This window comes from Camelus ferus, chromosome 9, assembly GCF_009834535.1.
Source record: "Camelus ferus isolate YT-003-E chromosome 9, BCGSAC_Cfer_1.0, whole genome shotgun sequence".
NCBI lineage: Eukaryota > Metazoa > Chordata > Mammalia > Artiodactyla > Camelidae > Camelus > Camelus ferus.
The window spans coordinates 65,257,692-65,282,045 of NC_045704.1; the positions used below are offsets into that span (position 1 = coordinate 65,257,692).

The 24,354-nt window shown below is 40.4% G+C and overlaps 1 protein-coding gene across 1 annotated transcript in view; it reads left to right on the plus strand.

The window, feature by feature from the left end:
- Positions 1–3,304: 3,304 nt before the first annotated feature.
- BRDT (bromodomain testis associated) overlaps positions 3,305–24,354 on the plus strand; it is a 54,595-nt gene continuing 33,545 nt past the window's right edge. The window contains exons 1-8 of the mRNA XM_032487080.1: positions 3,305–3,490; positions 12,331–12,474; positions 12,676–12,897; positions 13,753–13,890; positions 15,331–15,445; positions 20,610–20,779; positions 21,291–21,644; positions 23,813–23,941. Coding sequence (XP_032342971.1) covers positions 12,712–12,897; positions 13,753–13,890; positions 15,331–15,445; positions 20,610–20,779; positions 21,291–21,644; positions 23,813–23,941 — 1,092 coding nt within the window. The 5' untranslated portion in view covers positions 3,305–3,490; positions 12,331–12,474; positions 12,676–12,711. The remainder of the gene's footprint in view (positions 3,491–12,330; positions 12,475–12,675; positions 12,898–13,752; positions 13,891–15,330; positions 15,446–20,609; positions 20,780–21,290; positions 21,645–23,812; positions 23,942–24,354) is intronic.

Consider the following 24,354-nt stretch of genomic DNA (forward strand, 5'->3'; position numbering starts at 1 on the left):
GAGAGGGGTGGCGGGAGGGGCAAGATAGGGGGTTAAGAGTTATAAACTACTACGTGTAAAATAAATAAGATACAAGGGTGTATTGTACAGAACAGGGAATATGGGCAACATTTTACAATAATTTTAAATGTAGTATGATCTATAAAAATATTGAATCACCATGTTGTACACCTGAAACTAGTATCATATTATAAGTGAATTATACTTTAATACTAAAAATAAGAGTGGGTCTTTGGGAATAAATCATTTATTCATTATTATATCATTGTTAATTGAACACCTGCTATGTGCCAGATACTCTACTAGGTAAGTGAGCAAAACAGACAAAAGTCCGGTCTCCCAGTTTCTGCTCAAGAAGGAGAGAGATACTGGACAAATAAGCAATTATGTACCATGTCAGATGGACATACGTCTATGCAGAAAATCTGGGAAGTGGACAGGGAGTATGGGGGGGGCAGTGGCGACTGCTCTTTTAAATAGGAAGGTGAGAGAAGCTCTCACTAGTGAGGTGAGTGGCAAAGTGGTGAGTTAATACAGTTTGATTGCCCATTAGAGGGTCATGGTAGTAAATTTAAAGGAATACTCGACAGCAGAGTTGGGCATTTTCCTGTAATCACACCGAGCTGCAACGCACAGAGCACAGGCCTAATAAGGGCTTTAAAAGGTTGTGACCTTGCCACACGGGGAGTGCGGAGGGAGCACGAGGAGGCGGAGGAGTCGAGGGTGACCACAAAGAGGGGTATCATCCGCACGATGGCATTCCAGCTGGAGAACAAGGGAAGGGAGCACCGTAGGTGAGGGGTAGTGAGAAGGCTAGTGGCGTAGTGATCTGGGTGAAGGCGAAGGATCGTTGGATTCTGTAAATGTCTAATTCTTTTCTCGGATGGGAGTCAGAAGCCCATGGGAGTTGGACCCTCTATTTTTATCTCAGAAGGTGGGGCTCACCAATACCCCTCATCAGCCGTTTAGGAATGCAGGCTTGGGCAAACAGAGACTCCTCCTTAAAGGTTCCTTTTCTCAGGAGGTGCCTGAGAATGTAATCGACACCAAACACAGACAACCAGTCGATTCAAAAGGGCTGGGGATCTCTGAGGACATGTAGATTAGGTGATGGTCATTTCATAGAGGCATCTTCTGTAACTCCTACTGTACCTGATTTATACTTTTTATTGCTGATGGAAATTCTTTCTGTCATATAGTTTTACCATTCTAGATGCAAAATTAACTTTCTTTTAGTGTTTCCCAGTGTTATTTTGCTATTTACAAAATTTTGATATACAGGGACAGAATTTTACAAATAAATTATCTTATGCTGATTAACTAAATTAAGCTTTTTGGTAGTACTGTATACAATTTATGGTCTCTCTGTTCACAGATGGAGCTCCTGTTCACTGCCCACCCTCCCAAAATTATTTGTAACCTTTACTTATTTGAAATGATTATATTAAGATAATTATTTACTATACATGTTCATTCACTCACATCCAAATTTGAAACTTCTATGCTTTAAGCTATATATGAGGAGTATATACTTAATTATATTCAATATTATTTCTAAAATAAGTAAATTTGTTAGAGGAAATTGTAAGTTTATATCTATTGATAAAAGTCATACATTTTATTGTCAAAACAATGTTAGAACTCATTTCATTTCACTTTTCAAAAATGAATGGCTATATAAGAGCTGAAAACTGCTAATAAAAATACTGATGTTTAAGGCAAGTAAGAAGTCAAAATTTTAAACTAAGAAATTGAGTAGGCAGGAAGCAAGACTGGGACTATCAGTCATGCCTCCCCTTGAAGCCAGCATGTGTACTATTTGACTCAAAATCTTTTTCCATGCTTCATCAGCTAATTGGCCCTGTTTCTTAAAACAATTATGGAGCAGCCTACATGTCACTAGCATTATTCATTTTCTTCTCTCAAATCATATTCGTAATTCTTCTAAGCATTTTGCATCCCCCAAATTTACTTATTCTTAATGCATGATTTACCAAGCTCGTCTGTCCGGGTGCACTTGCCTACGACGATGGACATGTAGACACAGTTATTCCAGTTCTTTATTTCAAATATCCTTTTCCCTCTTACATGGTCATAAGTACGTATCTTCTTTCTGGGATGGAGCAGAACAATCCAAATATGTATTAACTAACTCAATTATCAAATGATTGTTAAGTGTCTGCTATATGCCAGGCACTGTTTTTGGTACTTGGGACACACATGAACAAAACTGATAAAAGCCCTTACCCTTACAGTGCTTACAATCTCGCGGCAAGGAGACGCTAGATAAACTAAGGAAGTACAAATATACAGTATGTTAGTGATTAGAATTAAGGAGAAAAGTAAAGCAGAATGGAAGTAAGAAATTCACGTATTATGCAATGTTTTGATTTAGGTAAGCTAGCTGTGGAAGGTCTCACGGAGAAGCTGGCAAGATCTGAAGAAACGGAGGGAGTGAACCATTCAGCTCTCTGGGGAGGAAAGCCTTCCGAGGGACCCCTAGGGCGCAGGCTCTGAGGCGGCGGTGCGGCTGCTGTGTTCTGGGATCCGCAAGTCTGGCTGCAGCGGGGAGAGCGTGGGAGTGAGCGGCGGGCAGTAAGGTCAAAGGGTGCCGGTGGGGGTGGGGAGGGCAAAGAGCGGATGACGCTGAGCTTTGAAGATCGTTGCAGGGACTGTTTTTTACTACGAGGGAAATGGGAAGCCGTTAAAAAGTTTTGAGGAGTGGAGTGACATGAATTGATTACGAATGTCATCCTGTGGCTTTGCTGAGTCTAAACTGAGGAAGGCCAAAGGGACAGGCAGAGGCTTCGGAGGTCGGTTACAAGTCTGCTGCGAGAAACTAGATGAAAGATGATATTGACTCGGACTAGTTTGGATTTGGATAGGTTTTGAAAATGCAGCCATAAACATCTGGATTTTTAAATTCTTTTTTAAAAATTTGTATTCATTTTCGGAGGGGTGATTAGGTTTACTTACTAAATTTTTTATTCTTTAGAGGAGTTATGGGACCTCATGCATGCAGAGCATGTGCTCTACCATTTGAGCAGTACCCTCCCCTAGAGACTTGTTGATGCATCAAATCTTTTTGGACTTCATAAGCTGTAAGATGTGAGACAGAGTATGACCAACATTTTTGGCCTGAGTAACTGTAAGATTGCAGCTGCCATTTATTGAGATGGGGAAGACTGGGTGGAGCAGTTCCCAGGGGGACACCAGGAGCTCAGGTCTGCATACACTAAGGTTAAGATGCTCACTGGACCTTCCACACGATACCCAGTGGTCAGTTGGGTACATGAGTCTGGACTGTAGGAAAAGGATTAGGTCAGACATGTGAATTTGGGAGCCAAGAGCAGCCAAGCCTTGAGATTGGATCAAAACCTAAGGGTGTATCAGCAGGTCCAAGGACTGAGAGCATCAGAGCATTTCAGCAGCAAGAGCGAGGATGAAGAGGAAACGAGCAAGACTGACTCTTGGATTTAGTGACACAGAGGTAACAAACATTTTTATTTTTAGTGATGAATCAACTCCTGTGTCTGTATGTATTATATTGCCTCCAAATTCCTACACAAAACCATCTGTAAATTTAAATTCTTTAACCCTGAGCTCTGGGGACACATGTAAACTCATAAAAGAGCAGAGATGGGCTTCCTCTTGTTGAATCTGATGCTAGAGTGAAGGATGGAAATTTTTAAATTTTTTTTTCACTATGTTCATGGGATATTAAACTAAAATGCTTATTTCATGTTTGATCCTTTTCTTAAAAAAATGTAATTACAACTATTTCCATATCATAAAATCAGCCTACAATATCCTAGTCTTACTATACTGGTCTTCAGCCACTTTCTTTTCAATAATTTAGAAGCTACTTTTCTCTCTATGTCTTTCTGTCACTAATCCCTGGCAAACCTCAATGTTGTATAAAAGCAACCACCTTACTTTTCCATGAACAGTTACCAATTTCTGGGTCTTAACTATCTCAAATATGTCTTAATAACACCTTTCCCCAGTCAGCTTTTTCTCCTGATTTCCATAATAATTACTCTGAATCTTTTTCACTCTCCTAACCTCCTTCCTGCCCTCCTCTCCCATCTTCAGTTTAGACTGTTTTTTTTTTAATTGAAGTATAGTCAGTTTACAATGTTCTGTCAATTTCCGGTGTACAGTATCATGTTTCAGTCATACATATACATACATATATTCATTTTCATAGTCTTTTTCATTATAGGTTACTACAAGATATTGAATATAGCTCCCTGTGTTATACCAAAGAAACTTGTTGTTTATCTATTTTGTATATAGCAGTCAGTATCTGCAAATCTCAAACTCCCAACTTACCCCTTCCCACTCCCTTTCCCCTCTGGTAACCATATGTTTGCTTTCTATGTCTGTGATTCTGTCTCTGTTTCGTAAATAAGTTCATCTCTGTCTTTTTTTTTCTTTAGATTCCACATTTGAGTGATATCATATGACATTTTTCCTTTTCTTTCTGGCTTACTTCACTTAGAATGATCTTCTCCAGGTCCATCCATGTTGCTACAAATGACATTCTTTTATTACAGACTTTTTTTGAACTGTATAATAAACTCCCTATTCAAACTCTCTACCCAGACACCTTATAGGCACCCTCAGTTCATAATGTGCAAAACTGAACTGATGCTCTTCCCTCCCTCGAGCTCGCTGCCCTCCCACATTCCCTCCCCAGTGAATGGTGCTTTCCTCCAAGTGCTGAAGCCAGAAACCCCAAATATTCTTTACATTCAGCCCAACGCCAAATCCTGGGGAGTCTACTCCCAAATAAATCCATTCTCCATTTTCTTTATTTTGCAACCATTTAAAGTTTTTAAAAACCCTCAAATACGGTTTTGCACTTTCCCTCTCCCCACCCACCCACGCCCTTAATTTGAATCTGGCTTGTCACAGCCCTTAAAACCTGGCAGGATCAAAGGATGATGTGCTCGGCGATAATGCACGTTCGAGCCTTCTGATACTTTGCACTCATGATGCTCACTGTCTAGTGGAGAAGATAGGCATTAAATATACCCAGGGGCACGTATTTACAGTCCTAATAGGTGCCGTGTGATCTAATTACAGGAAGATCTAATCTAGAGGAGGCCTCCTTGAGGAAACGACTTCAGGTTGACCCCTGAGGATGGGATGGGAGGAAAAGAGAAGGGGCCAGTATAGAAGCAAAGAGAGAGGAAACAGGGCACTGGGAGGAGCCGAAAGGGGAGTGGCTGGAGCTGGGAGTGGCTGGAGCTGGGAGTGGCTGGAGCTGAAGACAGTTGAATTACGTAGGATCCTGTAGCTCCTGTTAAGGGTTTTTATCTTATCTTTAAAATAATGGAAAATGATTGAATGGATTTAAGTTTGTTAACATGATGAGATTTAATTTTGCTTTTTTTTGTTTTTTTTTTAAGCTGTAAGTTAAAAAAAAAAAAAAAAAAGGCCATTCAGGCTTCTCTGTGAAGAGTGTCCTCCCTTCCATTGGTTCTTAGGAGAAAGAGAGTCAAGAAGTTGACCAGGAGCTAGATTTGCACTAAGTCACTCCTGGCTTTTATTTCCTTTGAACTCCCCCAAGTCTTCCCTGGTGTGACGGTCACACCCTAAGTCCTATCTTCTCCCTGCGTAATGAGATTTCAAACAACAGAAACAAGAACACAAACATCAAGTCTAAACAAAGCAAACGGCTATAGTATTGACACTTCCATGCAATTCTTGATCACGGGGTTACTCGGAAACAAAGACCTTTAGTCCTTTGACTAAAGTAAGGCATTTTCAGCATTTTCAGTAAGAAGAACCTTTCTAACGTAAAAATGCCTGCAGCTGTTTTTTTTTTTTTTAATTGAAGTATAGTAGGTTTATAATGTTGTGTTAATTTCTGGTGTACAGCAGTGATTCAGTTATACATATATATTCCTTTTCATATTCTTTTTCGTTATAGGTCATTATAAGATATTGAATATAGTTCCCTGCGCTGTACAGTAGGACCTTATTGTTTAGCTGCAACTGGTTATTTATATTGACCTCTAGTAGTGTGTGGCTGTCTTGTGAACACTTGGTCCTGAGGACACTTACTCTCACATAAAAGCAACCTAATAAGGTCATGCCAAGCTATTAACGGCCCTGAGGTTTGCGCTTCAGCAAACTGGAGGGTGATTGGTTTTTGACAGGTTTATCGGGCAGTTCGTCAGCTGTTTTTGTCCTGCCCTCTCTCGTCCATCCTGCCGTCCACTCATCCGTTTAGGAGTAGATATTAGGAATTCAGAAACATTGTTTGCAGCTGGATCCAAAAGGCAACTGTCGTGCTAAACGCATTCTTCTAATACGCGGCCACAAATAATGAGGAGGTAGTGGCGAAGACTCTCAAAATCCAAAAACCATTCTCTTCACACAGCTGTTGTGAAACAGGTCTTAAGTGCCATTCAAAACCCAACGGGCTCATTTAAACCCAACCTCAGCTGCTCCCCAACGTTAAGTACTCATTCCGTGCAAGACGGTGGAGCTTTGGAGGGGGCAGGAGGAAAGCAGGAAAACACCACCCCGCAAACCCAAATTCACGAGCTCCCAGTCAACGTGGGGCTGATCGAGTTGTTAGGAGGGTCACGGCCTTGGGGGCGGCGCGCCCACCCCAAGCCCTCGGCTCGCTCTCCGCGCGATCAGGAGGCCCGCAGCGCACGTGCACCCGGTGAGGCACCGCCCCCGCCCCGCCGCAGCCCCGGCCCCGGCCCCGCCCCCGGCGCCGGCCACGTGACCCGCCCCAGCCAATGCGCGGCCGCCGCGCCCGGGCCCCGGAGAGCCGCTCGGTGCTGCCGCTAGCGGCCGCCATTGGGGCGAGGGCTGGCGGCGACGGACGCGGGGCGCAGCTGCCGGCTCCCTTCGTCTCGTGCACGCTGAAGGGGACGACCGGGGAAGGCCCCCTTCCACGAGGGGTAAGGGAGCCCAGCGGGGGCACCACCGGGCCCCCGGCCCCCGGCCCGCGGCGGCGCCAGGGCGGGGGTAACCGTCCCCCGCCCCTCCCCCACCGTCGTGTGACAGCGGAGCGGTTGGGGCCCCGTGTGCCCGCCCCCGGGGCGCCGCCCGCGGCTTCCCCGGGCCTTGCCGGCTGCGAGCTCGCTGCCCCGGGGGGCCCTCCAAAATTTTTTTGGCTTTTCTCTTAAACGCTTGGTGGGTTGTTTTTGGTTTTTCTTTTTCTTCTTTTTTCCCCAAGGGAGGGTGGGCGAGGGAATGGGGTCGGGTTGTGCAGCCGCCTCCCCGTTTCGAAGAAGCTGATGCTCTTAGTCGTTCTCTTGGGTCTTGGGTTGGTGGGTCCTGCGTGGGCTGTAGCTTCATGAGTGCAGGAGAGGGCTGTAGCTGGCACTTTGGTTTTATTTATTCTGGCGTCACTTGGGACAGGAAATTTCCCCTCCTTGATTCATTTATTCGTTCAGCTAACATTCTTAGGCCCTGAGAACGTGCTATAAACCCTCCGTTGTGTGTTACGGAGTCTGGAGGTGGGCCTGGCTTCAAAAACTGCTGGCTTGTGTTAAGAACACGCGTATCTTAAGGTGATACATGTATGGGGTGCTTGGGACGTGCGGGAAGGGCCCAGGTGGATTGAAGGGAGCAAAGGGAGTCTTCTGGGTAGGTGACAGCTGAGTTGGATCTTGAGGCAATAGAAATTGGTCTAGAGTGAGGGGCGCTCTGGTGAGGAGTAGAGAATTTCCAAAAGGCATGGACGTACGTGAGCACAGAGTAGGGTGGGACAAGGGAGAATGGCAGATTTTTGAATGTGGCTGGCATAGTGTTGGGAGAGTAGCAAGAGGGGTCTAGTGAGATAGGCAGCCGTCAGAAAAGAGTTGGGGAGTTCGTTGATTTGTATATCGTGAAGGGCCGTAGGTTGAACCCTGTGATACTAAGTTGCTGAACAAAAATCAAAGCATCACCACTGCATTAATTCAGGTGTGAAGTGACAAGTGATTGAACAAAAGGAGTGGTTTGGAAGATGGAAAATAGGAACACCGTAAGTATTCAGAATATGCAAATTTATATCCACAAGTCATTTATTTAGAGGTATTTGATACCTTGGAGCGGCTGAGATCTGAAAAAAGGGGAGTTTAAAAAGAGGGCAAAGGCAGAAGCTTTGGGGGATGTTAATGGGTCAGCAGAAGGTGAGATTTGAAATCCTCGGGAAGTCCAGTCTGACCACCTTTGTTCCCTTAGCGCCCTGTTCTTACCTCTGTCACAGCAATGATTATATGTATCCTGTTGTAATTGCTTATTTATAAGTCTCTGTAAAGGGATTATTGTATCTCCAAATGCTAGCACCACCACCGTAGGTGCTTCATTAATATTTAAGAAATGAACAAATAGAGTCTGGGGGAGAAGTGGTATCCTGGAAACCAGAAAAGAGTTTCAAGAGAGTCACAATAGTCTAGTGACAGACGGAGCTGAGAGGTCAAGTAAGGTGTGAGATTCAAAAAGAATCCATTGGATTTAACGACTAAGTATGGTAAGTGTTAACCTTTGTGTGAGGGGAGTTTTAGAGGAATGGCAGGAAAAAATCAAGTGTGAGGTGGGAGTAAAGACAATGTCATTTTTTAGGATGCTCTGGTATGAGGTACAGAAGAGAGAAGACGAAGGCTACAAGGATGCAATAGGATCAAGAGGAATTGTTAAGGAGACTTGAGAAAGTTTACGTGGAGGGTAAGCTAGTGTAGATGTACCAGAGATACAGGCAGGAGAGCAAGGATCCTCAGGAGGGGAGTTGTTATCTGGAGTATCTGAGAAAAGAGTTCTAGGCGATCTTTATTCAAAGCCTTAAACAATTTCAGCTCTAAATGTTAACTTACATTTTTTGTTTTTTAATCAGCTCAATTCCTTGAGACTTCAGCATGCATACAGGGCAACACAATTTAATACCTGCACCAATGAGGGAGTAATTGAAGGATTGAACTTTGGGGGGGGAGGACCCGAGAAATTGATCAGGTTGATTTTTTTTGAAAGGGAAAAACCTTTACCAGAATCAGACTCTTCCTGATATGCCTGTGCATGCGTTGTATTAGAGGGGAACTTTTATGTTTCTTGTAACATTTTGGAAACATTTTTTAGCTGCTTGTATGCATTTGGAAATGTTTGGTCTTTATGTATTTGGCAGGGATGACTAAAATATTCACAACCACCTCAAAGGCTCTCTTAGAAGTTTAAAGTTTCACTCTTGTACATTGTTGTTAGAAATATAGATTGGAATAACCTCTGGAGAACCATTAAGCATCTAGCAAAATTTAAAGGCATTGGCCCAGAAATTGTCAACAGAAACAAATCCAATAGGCTAGCCACCCCCTTCACCCACCAAAAAAGTATATATCCAATAAGCACTGGCGTATGTATGAATGGTTAATTTACTTATTAACAAGGATTGCAATGTTATATATAATGCCCACATCAATAAAATTACGTACGATGCAGCCATTAAAAAGGGAGGGGTTGCCCTGGGACATATTTTTAAATGAATTAAGTGTTAAAAAAAAGAAAACAGGCCATTTCTAAAAGGATTGTTAAGGCTAAGGGGGGATCTGGTTGGCTAGGGGACAAGAGTGGGAAAGGAAAGTTGTATATCATTCAAACCATGTGGGTGTTAAAATTCAAATGAATTTTTTATTTTATAATTCTGTGTAGAGGTTATTTTATAGTCAACTATTGTGTAGACAGAAGGGATCTGATTTTCAGGCGACTTGCTCATGGAACTGTAGGATGACTGACAAGAAGCTGCTGCTACTACACTGTTACATGATTGTCTTTATCAGAGTAAACCGGAACTTTTCATACCTTGAACATTTGATACATTGTCTTTGAGCAATTGTGACTGGTAGATGTTACATAACATTGAGTTCTTATTAACATTAGATTTCATCTGCCCGTGCTATCTTTCTTTTTAGAAATATATCCATGGGTAAAAAAATCTTTTGGAAGCAGAAATAACAATAAAATGACAAGTCATCATAAGCATTGGAAACAACCGTGGATTTGGACATAGGCAGTGCGGGCTGCGGGCTCTGGGCTCTGCATGGTGGCTGGTGCACTGTAGCCGCAGCTCAGCATGCTGGAGTGTGAGTGATTTTAGAGAAAGCCCTGAAGTACCCAGTCTATTTAAATAACAGATTACTTCTGGCCCCTGAGTATGATCCACCATTATGTCAAATAAGGTAAATCTTTTGGGAGGATATGTTGCTGGACCATTATGCTGGCATTTTCTGTTTTCTGTTAATAATTAAGAATAAGAGCTAACATGAAAATGAATATAATAATGCCATGCGCAGCAACATGAATACATCTAGAGATTATCATACTAAGGAAGTAAATCAGACAGAGAAGGACAAATGTCATATTTGATATTTATCAAATATCCAGTTATATGTGGAATCTAAAAAGTGATACAAATGAACTTATTTACAAAACAAACAGACTCACAGGCATAGAAAATAAATTTATGGGTACCAGAACGGAATGGAGGGAGGGAAAAGATAGGAGTTTGGGATTAACAGATACAAAAGTACTATATATAGAATAGTACGTAAATAAATAAACATGTAAAATATATATACATATATATAACTGAATCACTTTGCTGTACACCAGAAATTTATACAACATTATAAATCAACTATACTTCAATTTTAAAAAAGTAAAAGCTAAAATTAATAATAAAAGTCTTTAGAGAATGTAAAATAAAATAATGACATTGGCAACTATCTAACAGAAATCTGCCAAGTATCACTTAAAGCCACATAAGCTCCTTTTTAAAAAAAAAACTTAAGTACTTAACAGAAGATTAAAATAGTTTGAGTAATAAGACTAGGATAATAGTCCTCTGTTGGTGGACAAGAAACCAGGGAAAATTCAGCCAGAAAATGCAGAGCGTTCACTTGTGAAATCATCATCAGATTCCCAAGTATTAGCTCTTCTTTGGCCCAGTGATAATTATCAGAGCTCTTGTCCATGGCCAGTCCATCTGCAGCCTTCAATCACAGAGTACTTTAAGTCTATTATTAAAAAGGGAACTTAAAAAAAATAGCAAACAAAACTGATTCCCAAGCCACATCTCCAGAGGCTGGGGCCTAGGGATAGGTACTTTTTAAATGACCCACAACACCTCATACCCATTAGGATGATACTAAGCAGACAGAAAATAGAAACTAACAGGTACTGCAAAGATGTGGACAAACTGGAAACCTGTGGACTCTGGGTGGGAATGTGAAACGGTGCTGCTGCTGTGGGAAACTGTATGGGATTCCTCAAAAGATTAAAAATAAAATTACCGTGTGATCTAACAGTTCCACTCCCGCAATTCTGGGGATATATCCTTAAGAACTGAAAGCAAGATCTTGAAGAGGTATTTATACCCCCATGTTTTTATAACAGCACACTCTTCACAATTGCCAAGAGGTGGAAGCTACTCAAGTGTCCATCAATGAATGAATGGTTAAGCAAAATCTGGTGTATACATAGTTTGGAATATTAATAAACCTTAAAATGAAGGAAATTCTGATACATGCTACAATACAGATGAACCTTGAGGACATGCTAAGGTAGATAAGCCAGTCACAAACAGACAAACCCTGTAATGACTCGACTTATATGAGATTCCTGGAGTAGTCAAATTCATAGAAACAGAAAATGGGGTGGTGGTTGCCGGGGGCTGGGAGGAGAGAGAATGAAAAGTTGTTTAAAAGGTTTAGCGTTTCAGTTTTGTGAGATGAAAAAGTTCTAGAGATTTAATTGCTCAAAAATATGAATACACTTAACATTACTGAACTGTACACTTAAAAATGGTAAAGACGATAAATTGTATGCTGTATGTATTTTCCCACAATTTTTAAAAAGGATCCATAAGTGGTTAATACGCAGCGAGACTTGAGAACTAACACGCTTTAATGCAAAAAAAAAAAAAAAAAAAGAGAGAGAAAAGACATACCGGGTAAATATTAACACTGGTCTGTAAAAATGGACAATTTATTTAATAACCATACTTTTCATTTTGCTGATACACTTGGTAGTACCTTTGCTCTTTTATCCTTGAAGTGATAATGCTGTCCAGGGGTGTTAGAAACCAACTTTCTGAAATACTCATGAACCTTTAAACTATTTTATTTTAGGTGTAATAATATTCACTAAAGAGTAACATTTTTTAACACTTGTCATTTTTCTTCCTAATAATTAGCTTTTAAAATAAATCATTTTATTTAAAGTAGCCAGAAAAATCCTTTTGCCTTTCTCCCTTCATTGATCAATGATTGTAGAATAACTGTATACTCATATTATCTTTAACATTCCCTGTTACTTCTTTTTTACCAGGAATTTACAGACTTTTCCTGCTAAGACCTCAATTTGTTTTTAAGAAAGGCAGAAAGAAATTACTGGAAAAGACTGGAATAACTTAAATCATCCAAAACTAAGGCATATATAATGAAACAACCTTTAGTACTTACATAGGAAAAGGTTTGTATTTGTTTACAAATGGATTCAGTTATCATTTGGCGCTTTTTTTTTTTTTTGCTGCCTAAATTGTGATCTGCTTTAAAATATGAAGTCTACCACTCTTGAAGAAAACTTTTCACTTCCTACAAAAACCATTTTAAAGGTACTTTAAAAGTAACTCAGTTTTTATGTCTTTTGTTTTCTTTTGTTTGTTTTTTATAGATAACATTAGCATACAAGGATTTGAAGCAATTGAGAATGTCTCTGCCAAGTCGACAAGCTTTTGTTAACCCTCCCCCACCAGAGTATATAAACACGAGGAAGAGTGGGCGATCTACAAATCAGCTGCAGTATCTGCAGAAAGTCCTGCTGAAGGCTTTGTGGAGGCACGGTTTCTCCTGGCCTTTTCAGCAGCCTGTAGATGCCGTCAAACTAAAGTTGCCTGTAAGTGTGTCTTATAATTGTGTTAGTTTAAAAAAAGTAAAACCCTATAAATTTCCTCTGAAAGAGATAGTCTTTAATATTATGAAATATATTTAATTTAATAAATAGCTAATTTATTCAGCACCACTAAAGAATATCCCAATGAGTATTTTTTTCCTAAACAAAAAATCCCTCGTTTTTCTGAGCATTGAAATTGAACGCAAAATCTGGTGTATACATAGTTTGGAATATTACTAAACCTTAAAATGAAGGAAATTCTGATACTGAAAATTCAGAAATGTTGAATTGAAATTCTTATTTTAGCAGTTTGTGATAAATTATAGTCTTAGACTTTCTTGTTTATAGCATATGTCCCTTGACATTTTGATGCAAGGCTGTCATGAGTGTCTTCTTTTTGAAAAAGTCACTCGACACTTCCCAGCGGACTTAAGTGCTTCACACACAGAATTCAACTTTAGGTCTTACCTTAGGAATTTTTACCCATCTGATAAGTAGTTTGTAGTATAACTAGTAAACTTGGAGCTAGGTTTGTACCCTGGATCTGACTCCATAAATTCTAGTTCCTTTTTCTTCATGCCCTTCACTTGTTACTTTCCAGAATGCTTCTACTCTTACATCTGTGTTATTCTTTATTTATTGGCTTTTCTTTCCCCTTCTCTGAAAAAAAAAAAACAATACCATGGCAGTCAGCTTTGTCTTTCGTTGCTAAAAGGTTTTGGGTTCTACATTACGGCTTTTTAAAGGTAATCTATTGCTCTTTCTAGTTACAGGTGTATAGCTTCTTAAAATTCTTTGTTTACCAGTTGTTGTAGTGAATTCATTCTCACTACTAACATTTAGAATTTCTTCTTATAGGATTATTATACCATTGTAAAAAACCCAATGGATTTAAATACAATTAAGAAGCGCTTGGAACATAAATATTACATGAAAGCTTCAGAATGTATAGAAGACTTCAATACAATGTTCTCAAATTGTTACCTATACAACAAGGTCTGTGAGCCTTATGCTATACTTACTTGCTAATTCTTTGCTCTTACATATAGAATGTGTATAAGCAAGTGTGCTGATTACAAATTTCAAGTCTTGATTTTGGGTGCATTACAAATTTTAAGGATAATTTTTTTTACTCGATTTCATAATTTTAACATATCAATATTGGTTCATTTTGCTATTTTTTTGCTTTTTTTGCTATATTTTTGTCTGAATAGCTATAATGGCTTATTATGTTTTAAAAAATAAAATACCAATGATAACTGGTTTCTGAGAGTAAAGTGTTATTTCAGAACATTCTTTAGTACACCTCTGCCATTTTAGTTATAAGATGAATGATAAATCTTATTCTACATTAATCTTGGTTAAATTTTTATGGTATCGATCCTTGGCTGTATCTTAAGAGGCCAAATTACATACATCTAAACTTCATACAAGTTAACGTAAAGTTTATCAGACACATTCTGTTACATCCTAGTAGTAATATTCACATTTGTGTTAATGTGGCAGCCTATATAATCATGTATGTGGGCCTTCTGAGTTTAGCCTGCACTTTGTTTTCATCTGTAACACTGGGTTTGGGTATTCAACGTTTCCTCCACACAGGATTCTCTAAGTACTGTTTCCCTAAGTACTGCATCCTTTTCGGGCTGTTCTGTGAGATCTAAAAATTTTTAAACTTAAATCTCATTTATGCAGAATGACTGGTGACACTGAAGTGTAGTAGAAATGTTGTTTTGGTTCATCAGGGCCACCTTATGTATAATAGATTTAAGACCATTAGCCAGTATGAATCTTTTAAGAATCAGAATCAGTGGTATTCTGAAAGTACCATTGGCAAATTCATTTTAATTTAACAATTCCAAAGGGTCCTCTTACATTTAACTTTTTAAAACAAAAGTTCAGTAATTTTCCTGAACTGCGTAACTTAGAAGTGTGTCTCTGCTTTGGGCTTTTGCTTTGTAATTAGTTTTTTTCTCAGCAGTGATGTAAAGCAAGATAAAGACTTCTAAGCAGATAGTTAAGATTTTAAAACTTAGCTTTGCAGTGTCACTTTATTGCTTAGTTAATTGAAAATTGAATCACATCAAGTGAAATCATAAGCTATTTTGCACAGCCATTAACAAGTGTTGCTTCAACCTACTTATAAGGTAGAAATTCTGATTTCTAGCCTTTTTGTATTAGTGGGATTGGTTGGGTTGTAGCCCTCTAGTGCTCAGAAAGGCATCCTAAGAGCTTTTTAGAAGTTAAAGGGGTAGAATGTTTGAATTTTAAATACGAGTTGCTGCACTGTTTTCTAGGTTTTCTTTAGAAGCAGTAAGTGCTGTTTGGGAAATGCTGCCTAAGGTGCCGTAGCGCGGCCTCCTCCGCAGCGGCCGGGATTGCAGCAACTTGAGAGTGGCCTTGCTGTGTAAACTTACGTTACATTTCATTTTCTAGCCTGGAGATGACATTGTTCTTATGGCACAAACTCTTGAAAAGTTGTTCAGGCAGAAATTATCTCAGATGCCACAAGAAGAGCAAGTTGTGAGTGGTAAGGAAAGAGTGAAGAAAGGTAAGCAAGAAAGGGTTTATACCCCTTTCTTTTTCTTTCCTGTGTATTTGAATGTGTGTGTATATAAATATAATGACTAGAACCAAATAATAAATCCCGCAGAGAGGCAGACACCTGGACGTCCTTCTGCATCCTATTCTATTGGTATAAAATGTCCATTTTAACAGTCTGCTACACCTTGAGCACAAGCATGGCTATCATGCAAGATTAGGGAGGACTGCATGGATTCTGGGCTTGGAGCCAGGTTTCCTATAGAACAGTGCCATTCACATAGTAGGCACCCAGCAAATCATAGCTGCTGTTACTGGTTTAGGGGATCACGTCTCTGTGCTCTACTAATAAGAGCCAAAATTGCCAGCATTCTCCATACCCAAAGATCCCATAGCTCAGAATGAAACGTTATCGTTGGGTCTGAAGATTCTCTTTTTCTAGCTCTTTCTTAGCTCAGAACTTTAGGGGGAAACATTTTACAGCTAATAATCATAATAATTAAATATGGAGTTACAAAGTTCATCTTAAGTGTTCAGATGGGTTTATCATAGAGGTTAACCAAGATTGTCATAGGTCAAATGTTGGTTTATCTTTGGGTCATTGAAGCTGTAAACCTTGGTTAAGTTCCTTCACCATTCCATGTTAGTTTCCTCATGTGTAATATCAGGAAAAGTTTTGGCTTTTGTGGTTGTTAGTGTTTGTGACACACGTGTTAAGCGGGTGGGATGCAGGAGACCTGTGCCACTTCAAGTGATGACTGAAGTTGTTTTTATTGATAGATGTGATTTTTTTCCTGATCTTTAAGATGGATCATGATTTATAGATTGCTTTAACCAATCCTGTGGGCTGTTCACTGTTTACTAAAGTTTTTACTTTATTCTTATTTTTGGAAAAGATTGATCTGAAGTCTGAAATTACAAGCCTAGGCTTCCACAAGAGTTTTAAAATAAGTCCTTGCAAGTTAGGTAGCACATAAACCAGGATGGTATTTAAACTGTGAGAGCAAGGTGGTGGTTATTGCTGACTTAAAATATTATCTCTAGCAAGGTAGGAATTATTTACCTTTAGAATGCTCTCCTTTAAAAAACAACCACCCACCCTGTCACACGGTCTTGACGGTCACGCTGTGGCCGCCTCTTCAGATGCTCAGGTCAGTGCTGAGAGTGTGTTTCCCTCAGACAAGTTCTTCAGCTTTGTTTTTCTGTCAGTTTCTGTTTGGATGTTTGTCCCCTTTAAGGCACATATTTTGGGGCTACAAAAATGTAACTACCCTAACTCTTCAGTTAACTTTACATTTTAGTTAGAAATACAACTTTTTAAAATAATAAGACTGCATTATAATAAATGCCAGGTGAAATCACATGTTGTGTCCTGTGGCTCAAGACTGAGGAATTGACTTGCGCTGGAAAAGCTGGGCAAGGCTCTGGAGCTGATGGAATCTGAGTCTGGCCTTGATGGACAGGTGGGGCTTGGCTTTGGTGTGAAGGTCCAGGTTTCCAGATAACTTACAGGAGAAGCTTTCTGCTACCCAAGTCATGTCATTTGTACGCACAGTGGGAGGGAAGCTGCCATATGACAGTAGCTAGTCTAGATAATGTAGTTACATGTTGACACTTTATGGCAAAGAAAAGAATTTTAATTAGTACATTAAATTGAATTGGTGTTGATTTATTGATTGAACACTATTTGGGCACCTCTTATGTACCAGAACGCTAGTCTTTATTCTTGAGATATATCAATGAATAAAATGAAAGCTCTTGCCCTCTTGGAATTTACATTCTGGTAGCAAGAGAGAGACAAACATGACCAGTTGAAAGTAGGCCTTGTTGAGAAGTGAAGATTTGACAAAGAACAGCATTCCAGGCGGAGGGGTCAGGCAGGGCGGAGGCCTGTGACGGGGTTCTTTCCGCTCCTGTTGCCTGGGCCATTGCCTTCATGTGTGACCTGGGTCTTGCTTCCCTCCTTGCCTTCTTAAGGACTCTCTTCCTTTGGTTTTGCGTCGTTCATCTTTCCTTCTCCGTCAGGTTAGTCCTCGCACTCTGTAAACATGCTGTGGTGTCTCATCCTTAAAATTCACCTTTTCCCTGTATCTTCAGCCACTGTCCTGTTGTTTCCTTTGCTCCTGCACACTCCTGAGCTCACTTCAGTACACGTTCCAGCCTTGCTGCATCACTGAAGTGCTCCTGGCGGTAGTCTTCATGTTGCTGGGTTTTAGTAGTAGTTTTCTATTCTCATTTCATTTGACATCTCTCAGTATTTGCTTTAGAAGGCTACTTTCTCCTTGATTCTTCGTGCACACTAGTTGTGTGGACTTACTGCCCATTCCACAGTTCTCTTGGCCTTACCATCCTCTTCTAGTCAGTCTCTAAATATTGGAGATTTTTCTGGGCTGGATATTAGATACTCTTTTCCTAAATTCCATCTGTGTGTTATTAATTCCCAAATTTATGTCTCTAATGTAGTCTTCTCTGAGCAACCAGTTCTTACCTTCAAGCCTTCAAACGGGACATCTCCACTTGGATGTCTTATATACATCTCACGCTTAACATGCTCACAGGTAATCACTGATCTTCCCAGATTATTCCTCATAAAAGAAAACGGCACTGATGCACAGCTGTTGAAGCCAGAACACTGAAGCTTGCACCTGACTTGCTTGCTTTCTCACGCATTGTGTTCATCAGTGAGTCGTCTGGATTCAGCCTCCACGTTGTCCTTGCAGCCAGCCCAGTCTAGGTCGCCACTTTTTAACTCCAGGTGTCTGTGATTATTCTGCTTGGTCTCTTCTCTGCATGATCGCAGAAGTGATCTTTTAAAAATAAACTAGAACATATCATTCACCTGCAAAAAGCCTCTCTGACCTCCCATGGAGTAACGGAGTCTAAATTTCTACCACGGCCCTTTGTGGTCTGATCTCTGCTTAATCCTTCATTCTCATCCTGACGACTTCCTTCTCACTTGAGTAAAGTTTTCCCTGCTAATTGTCTTGGAATACATTTTTAAAAAAATGGGGGAGGAGGTAGTTAGGTTTGTTTGTTTATGTTTAACGGAGGTACTGGGAATTGAACTCGTGACCTCTACCACTGACCTGTGCCCGCCCCGCTTGGGAATACGTTTTCACTGCTGCCCCAGCCTCTGCCTAAGGACACTTCTTATCTTTATGGTTACATCTTGCTTACTTTGTGCTTCTTCAGAGAGGCTTTCCTTGGCTGTCTTCTTGGCAGCAGGTCTCTGCCGTAATTTAGTCAGCATCCTGTTTATTTCCTTTCTGGCATCTAGCTTCACTTGTAATCACTCTGACTGCTTATTTTTTGTCCCTTACACTAGGCAGTATGCTCCACAAGGGTAGAGACTGTGTCCGTATTGTTCACTCATTTTTGTGCCCAGCCCCTGGGATGGTGGCCTGGCACGCAGTAGGCACACAGCAGATACTTACTGAGGCCTCTGTGTGCCAAGCACTTGCATTAGGCACGAGAGGTACAGAAGAGAACAAAGCCCCCTTCCCCTCACAGAGCTTTTTGTTCTCGTTGGGGAAGGAGGCAAAATTAAGTAGCTGTAGGTACTTCTCATTACACGTATCTGTTTAGCTCCTGAGTTCTAAGAGCAACAGTTGGGTTAGCAAAGGATATGAGGTTATCTGAAACTATTTGATTCCTAAGTTTTAATTAGGGAGTAGTGAGAATTTGGAGATTGAGGAATAACCAGCCCTATCTTACAATACATTCAAATCTATTTGTTTCTTGAGTTTGTTTAGCAAGAATATGGAGAGTCAGGGATATCTGTATGTTGTATGTCAAGTATGACGATGGCATGGAAAAAAACAAGAGAACTAGAGAGTGTGGAACAGAGAGGGTGGTTTTACACAGGGTGGCTTGAGAAGGTGACACTTAAGTAAAGGCCCCTGGAGTCAGCCATGAGCATTTCTCCTTCAAGGCAGAGTAGGTGGTCTGCTCACGCTTACCAGCCTGAGGACAGCAGGCCAGGAGTCTGGAGTACAAAAGTGAGGGGGAAGAGTGGGAGAAAGTGAGGTTGGAAGGAAGTGGAGGTGGGGGGAAAGAGAGGTCATGTGGGTCCTTACAAGCCATTGTGAAGACTTCGGTCTTTATTTGGGAAGAAGATTAGAAGCCTTTGGGCACTGAGTAGACGTATCATGATCTCATTTGAATTTTAAAAGATCGCTTTGATTGCTGTTTTGAGAATAGACTGTAGGATGTAAAAAGCAGAAGGAAGGCCTCTTCGGGTACTGCTGCAGAAATCCAAGGTCGTTACTGCTGGTAACAGTAGTTGGACTCTGATCAGGAGACAGAGAGGAAGAGTTTGCTGAGGGACTGGATACTGGATTTGAGAGAGGCTGGAGTCGAAGATGACTTCAAGAGTTTTGGCTCGAGAAGGTGGAAGAGTGGGCTTATCTTGATGGAAGGGTGGGCTTTTGAAGTAGTCATCCCTCAGAATTCACGAAGGACTGGTTCCAGGACCCCTCCATGGGTACCGAAACCTTCGAATGTCAGTCCTTTATATGAAATGACACAGTACAGTCATCCTCTGTAACCATGAGTTGCACCTGAGGTTGGTTGAATCCACAGATGAGACCTGTGGATACCGTGTGCTAACTGTAATAGATTTCGGGGTGATGTGATCCAGATGTCTCCAGTCCTAGCACGCTCTGGGAACATACAGGGCAAAAGAACATGTGCACATCTTTGTTTGGCAAGATCATATGAAAGACATATTGATAAGAGAATCATGTTCACTTTTGTTGTTCTGTGTCAACCAGTAGTGGACCCTGTGAAACAGTCTTCCTGGGATGTGTTTATGTAGAGCGTTCTGAAGGCCTCATGTAGTACCACATAGCTGTTTCCAGGATGTCCGAAATTTTTGCTAATGTTGACAGCTACCTGAAGCTAAAATCACCAAACTCTGTGGTCTGAGTTTAAGCAAGGCATCTTTTTTGAATAAAATTAATAAGCCTACCTTAATAACAGGTTTTGAAGTCTCCAGTATTATATCTAAATCAGTCTACTGTTGTCAGCAAGTATGTGTGGGAGGGTCTCCAAGGGGAATGGGAGCGTACTGCGTTTCTGCCTTAAAAAGCTGAACTAAATATTAATATAGGATACTAACAGAAAAAGAGTTTTATATTTTACTCAGATACTGACTCTGGTTCATGCTTTACTAGGCACTCAACAGAATATAGCAGTTTTTGTTAAAGAAAAACAGTCCCCCAACGCACTGGAAAAAATATTTAAGCAGCAAGTGGTTCCCTCAGTATTTCCTGAGATTCCAGTTTCTCCTTCAAACACGGCACTAGGTGCTCCACTCAATCCTACCTCACAGACAGTGGCCCAGGTGAGTGTACTGCAGCTTTAAAATATTTCAGTGTAAGTTGGTCATGATGTCTGCATCTTTTTTTTAAGTTGATACGGAAATTGGCCTTGCAGCATATAGCAGTCAGTCTTCTGACTGTTGTCTGTGTACATTTTTTTGGTGATGTAACTTTTATTGGCTCACAACTTGGTGGGTTGATAATTTTCTTCTAAATTTGTATACCCTAGCTGATTCCATGTGTTCAGAAACTTTTTTTTTGATGTAACTGTGTTTGTTTTTCCCCCTCATCTTTCATTGGTCTCGAAGGTTTGCACAAGACAGTTCTTTGGGCTGCGGTAAGAAAATACCTGAACTGTTTATTTCACCTGTAAAAGGAAGATTAACCTTTCCTGATATGTAATACATGAAAGCCTTGGTGCTAGTTATCACTTCCTTTTTTTTTAACTGTTAAAGTTAATGATCACAGTTTGGGAACTGTTGCTCTGAATGTCACCTTAATGATAGTTGTTTGTTGTCAAATCGTCTTGTTTAGGTTACAAAGGGTGTGAAGAGGAAAGCAGATACAACAACTCCTACGACTGCTGTAGTGAAGGCGAGTGGTGACTCTCCCCCAACACTCGCAGGAAAGAAATCAGGAAAAATGCCACCTGTGAAAGGAAATGTGCTAGAGAGTGTTTTGCCGGATTCTCAGCAACAACACAAAGTTGTAAAGAATGTGAAAGTAACCGAACAATTAAGGCACTGTAATGAGATTCTAAACGAAATGCTTGCCAAGAAGCACGTGTCGTATGCCTGGCCCTTTTACACGCCTGTCGACATCGATGTTCTGGGGCTCCGTGACTACCGTGATGTCGTCAGAAACCCGATGGACCTCGGGACTATTAAGGTAAACGTTGTCTCACTAGGAGGAACATCTTTTCTTGATTAATAATCTTGTCATCGTAAAGAATTTTAAAATTCAGAAAAAGATAAAAGAATTTAAAATAGATTACCTGCAGTAGATCATGGAAACATTTAAAAATGTATCTTTTTACTTTCTTCTATTCAAAGACATTTCATGGCTTCTTTACCACAGTGTTTGAGGTATACTATGTAACGTAACTCTCTACCCTGCATTTTCACTTACTGTATTGTGGACATTTTCTTGTTATATATTCAAAAATATTTTAATTTGCATAATTATAACATGAAAAAGATTTCTTGGAAAGGCATTTATGTGGTTTCCAATCCTCTGCATTTTTCGGTCTTCTGCTGGACTGGTAAGTTTTCTTTATTGCCGATTTGGAAGCTTTATATTATTGGAAAATTTTAATTATGTGTATTAAATTTAAGGGAAGCAACTAAAAGAATGGAACTGTGTCATTTACAAAATGGTCCATCATCTCAGCCCTTCCCTGGGATGACTGCTCAGGTGTACTTTGCGTTCTTCACTGTTGTCTAGAAGTCTGATTCTTCTTTTAAACACCATTTTGTTTCATTACTGCATCATCAAGTTTATTAACATGTTACTGATTTTTGTGCTCACTCATTTCTTGCTTCCTACTCTTCGCCTCTTGGTTTGTTTTTCATTTTGCTGAAGTGCAAACTTTAGCGGTTCTCCCATGAGTGTTTATAGCTAGTAAACTCTCAATAGTTGAATCTCTGGAAGTGTATTTTGTTTTTATTGTTGAGTGGCTCTTTGACTGTGGAATTCTAGAATGGCAGTTACTTTTCTCAGCTCTAGGATAGCTTTTGGCGTCTGCTGTGGCTGCTAGGAAGCCTGCTGTCAGTCTGCTTGTCGTCTCTTTGTAGTCATCTGTCTTTCCTCTCTCTACTTGTGCATTTAATTTTATTCATCTTGATTAGAAATCAGCGCTTTCGATCTGTTTTAAGTTCTGAAAAAATGTTTAACCATTATCTCTTCAAAATACGCTTTTTTACTTCCCCCTGTATACTGATTCGCACTGGGAGGTCATGAAAAGTTGCCTGGAATAGGTAACCCTGAGCTGAGTCTTAAAGGACTTAGTAGCTTATGGGACATTTCAGGCAGAGGGAGCAGCTTGGAAGACCTTGGGGTAAGAAGAACGTATCCAGAAGACAACATTTAGGCCAGTGTGGAACACATGGAGGATAGGAAGCAGTGACTAGGGGAAGCTGAGACTGGCAGGAAACTGGGGCTTGAACATGAAAGACTCTCACAGTGGAGGCCGCGAGCTGGCATGTTAAACGTGAGAATTATGTTCTCATGTTTGGGTCTCGTAACGATTTCTCTAGCAGCAGCCTGGAGACTGGGTTAGGAGGCTGTCGTAGGATTCCAAGGGTAAGAAGATAGTGACTGTATTTAATTTAGTTCTCTGCAGTCATTCTCAGTTGCCAGTGATCCAAGTGGTAGCAAATTATTTCTTGTGTTAGTTTTGTATGTCTTTGATTACAGATGAGGCCTGGCCTGTTGTGTTTGTGTTTGCTCGTGGACTGTCCATCGGTACGGCGCACTGGGTTTGCACCAGCCTCGGATTTGCTTGTCTGCTGGTCCTTCCTCTCACAGTGGCTGCCTGACTGGCTGCTCCGCAGCCTCGCTCTGCCAGCCACTTGATAAGCAGCTTCCCAGAAATGCGACCCGTGCTGATGTTTCTCATCTGTTCAGTTTTTAATGTCTTTTCATTTCCAGGATAAATTTAATGTAAACCTTTTGTTTTGATGTTCAAGGTTGATCTAAGGAGGTATTTATTTTTACTGCTTTCCTATAATGAAACGGGTCTATCGAAGGTTACCTGGAAACATTCTGTTTTCCTGCTTTTGTGATTTCGTTTCTGTTCTTTTCTTTACTTGGAATGCCCTCCTTCTTCTTGTCTACTTGTCAGAATTCATTGGATTTTTTCAAAGTCTAAAAATTTAAAACAAATGTAGCAGAATTTATCATTTGTCAATTCTGGATGGTGGGTCTCTGTTTTTGGTATTATCTGTATTCTTCTGTATGTTTGAATTATTTCATAATATAAAAAACACTTAACATACATGCTTAAATAAGTACTGAACTGTATTGTTTATGAATCCTGTAATTTTTCCTTAATTTAGGGGAAAATGGACAACCAAGAATATAAAGATGCATATGAGTTTGCTGCAGATGTTAGATTAATGTTCATGAATTGCTACAAATACAATCCTCCAGATCATGAGGTAGTGACAATGGCTAGAATGCTTCAGGTGAGTTGTTACTCGTGCTCGGGAAGTGAGTTTCCTCTGAACATAGTTTACAAATTTTAGAACTGTAACTCAAGAGATAAAGAATAACGCCCTCCCCCTGCAAGTAGTAAAGCATAATTTATATTCTTAAAATTGTGGGGCTTTTTGTTTTGTGAGGTATAACATCCTTTAGTAGCAAATATTTTAATGAAGCAACCCCATGTATAGAAGATACTGGGGAAATGCTAGTTCAGAGAGGACAGCTCCTGTCAGAGATGGTGGTGGCCGGAGTCGATGTCCCACTGCAGGGAAGGCTCGAGGACTCCTGAGGCTGAGCCTTTGGGAGGTAGTAGAAAGATGCACCGGCCACAGGGCAGGAGATCCTCAAAGGAAGCCCCCAAGCATGTAACCTGAGAGGTCTGTCTGACCTGGAA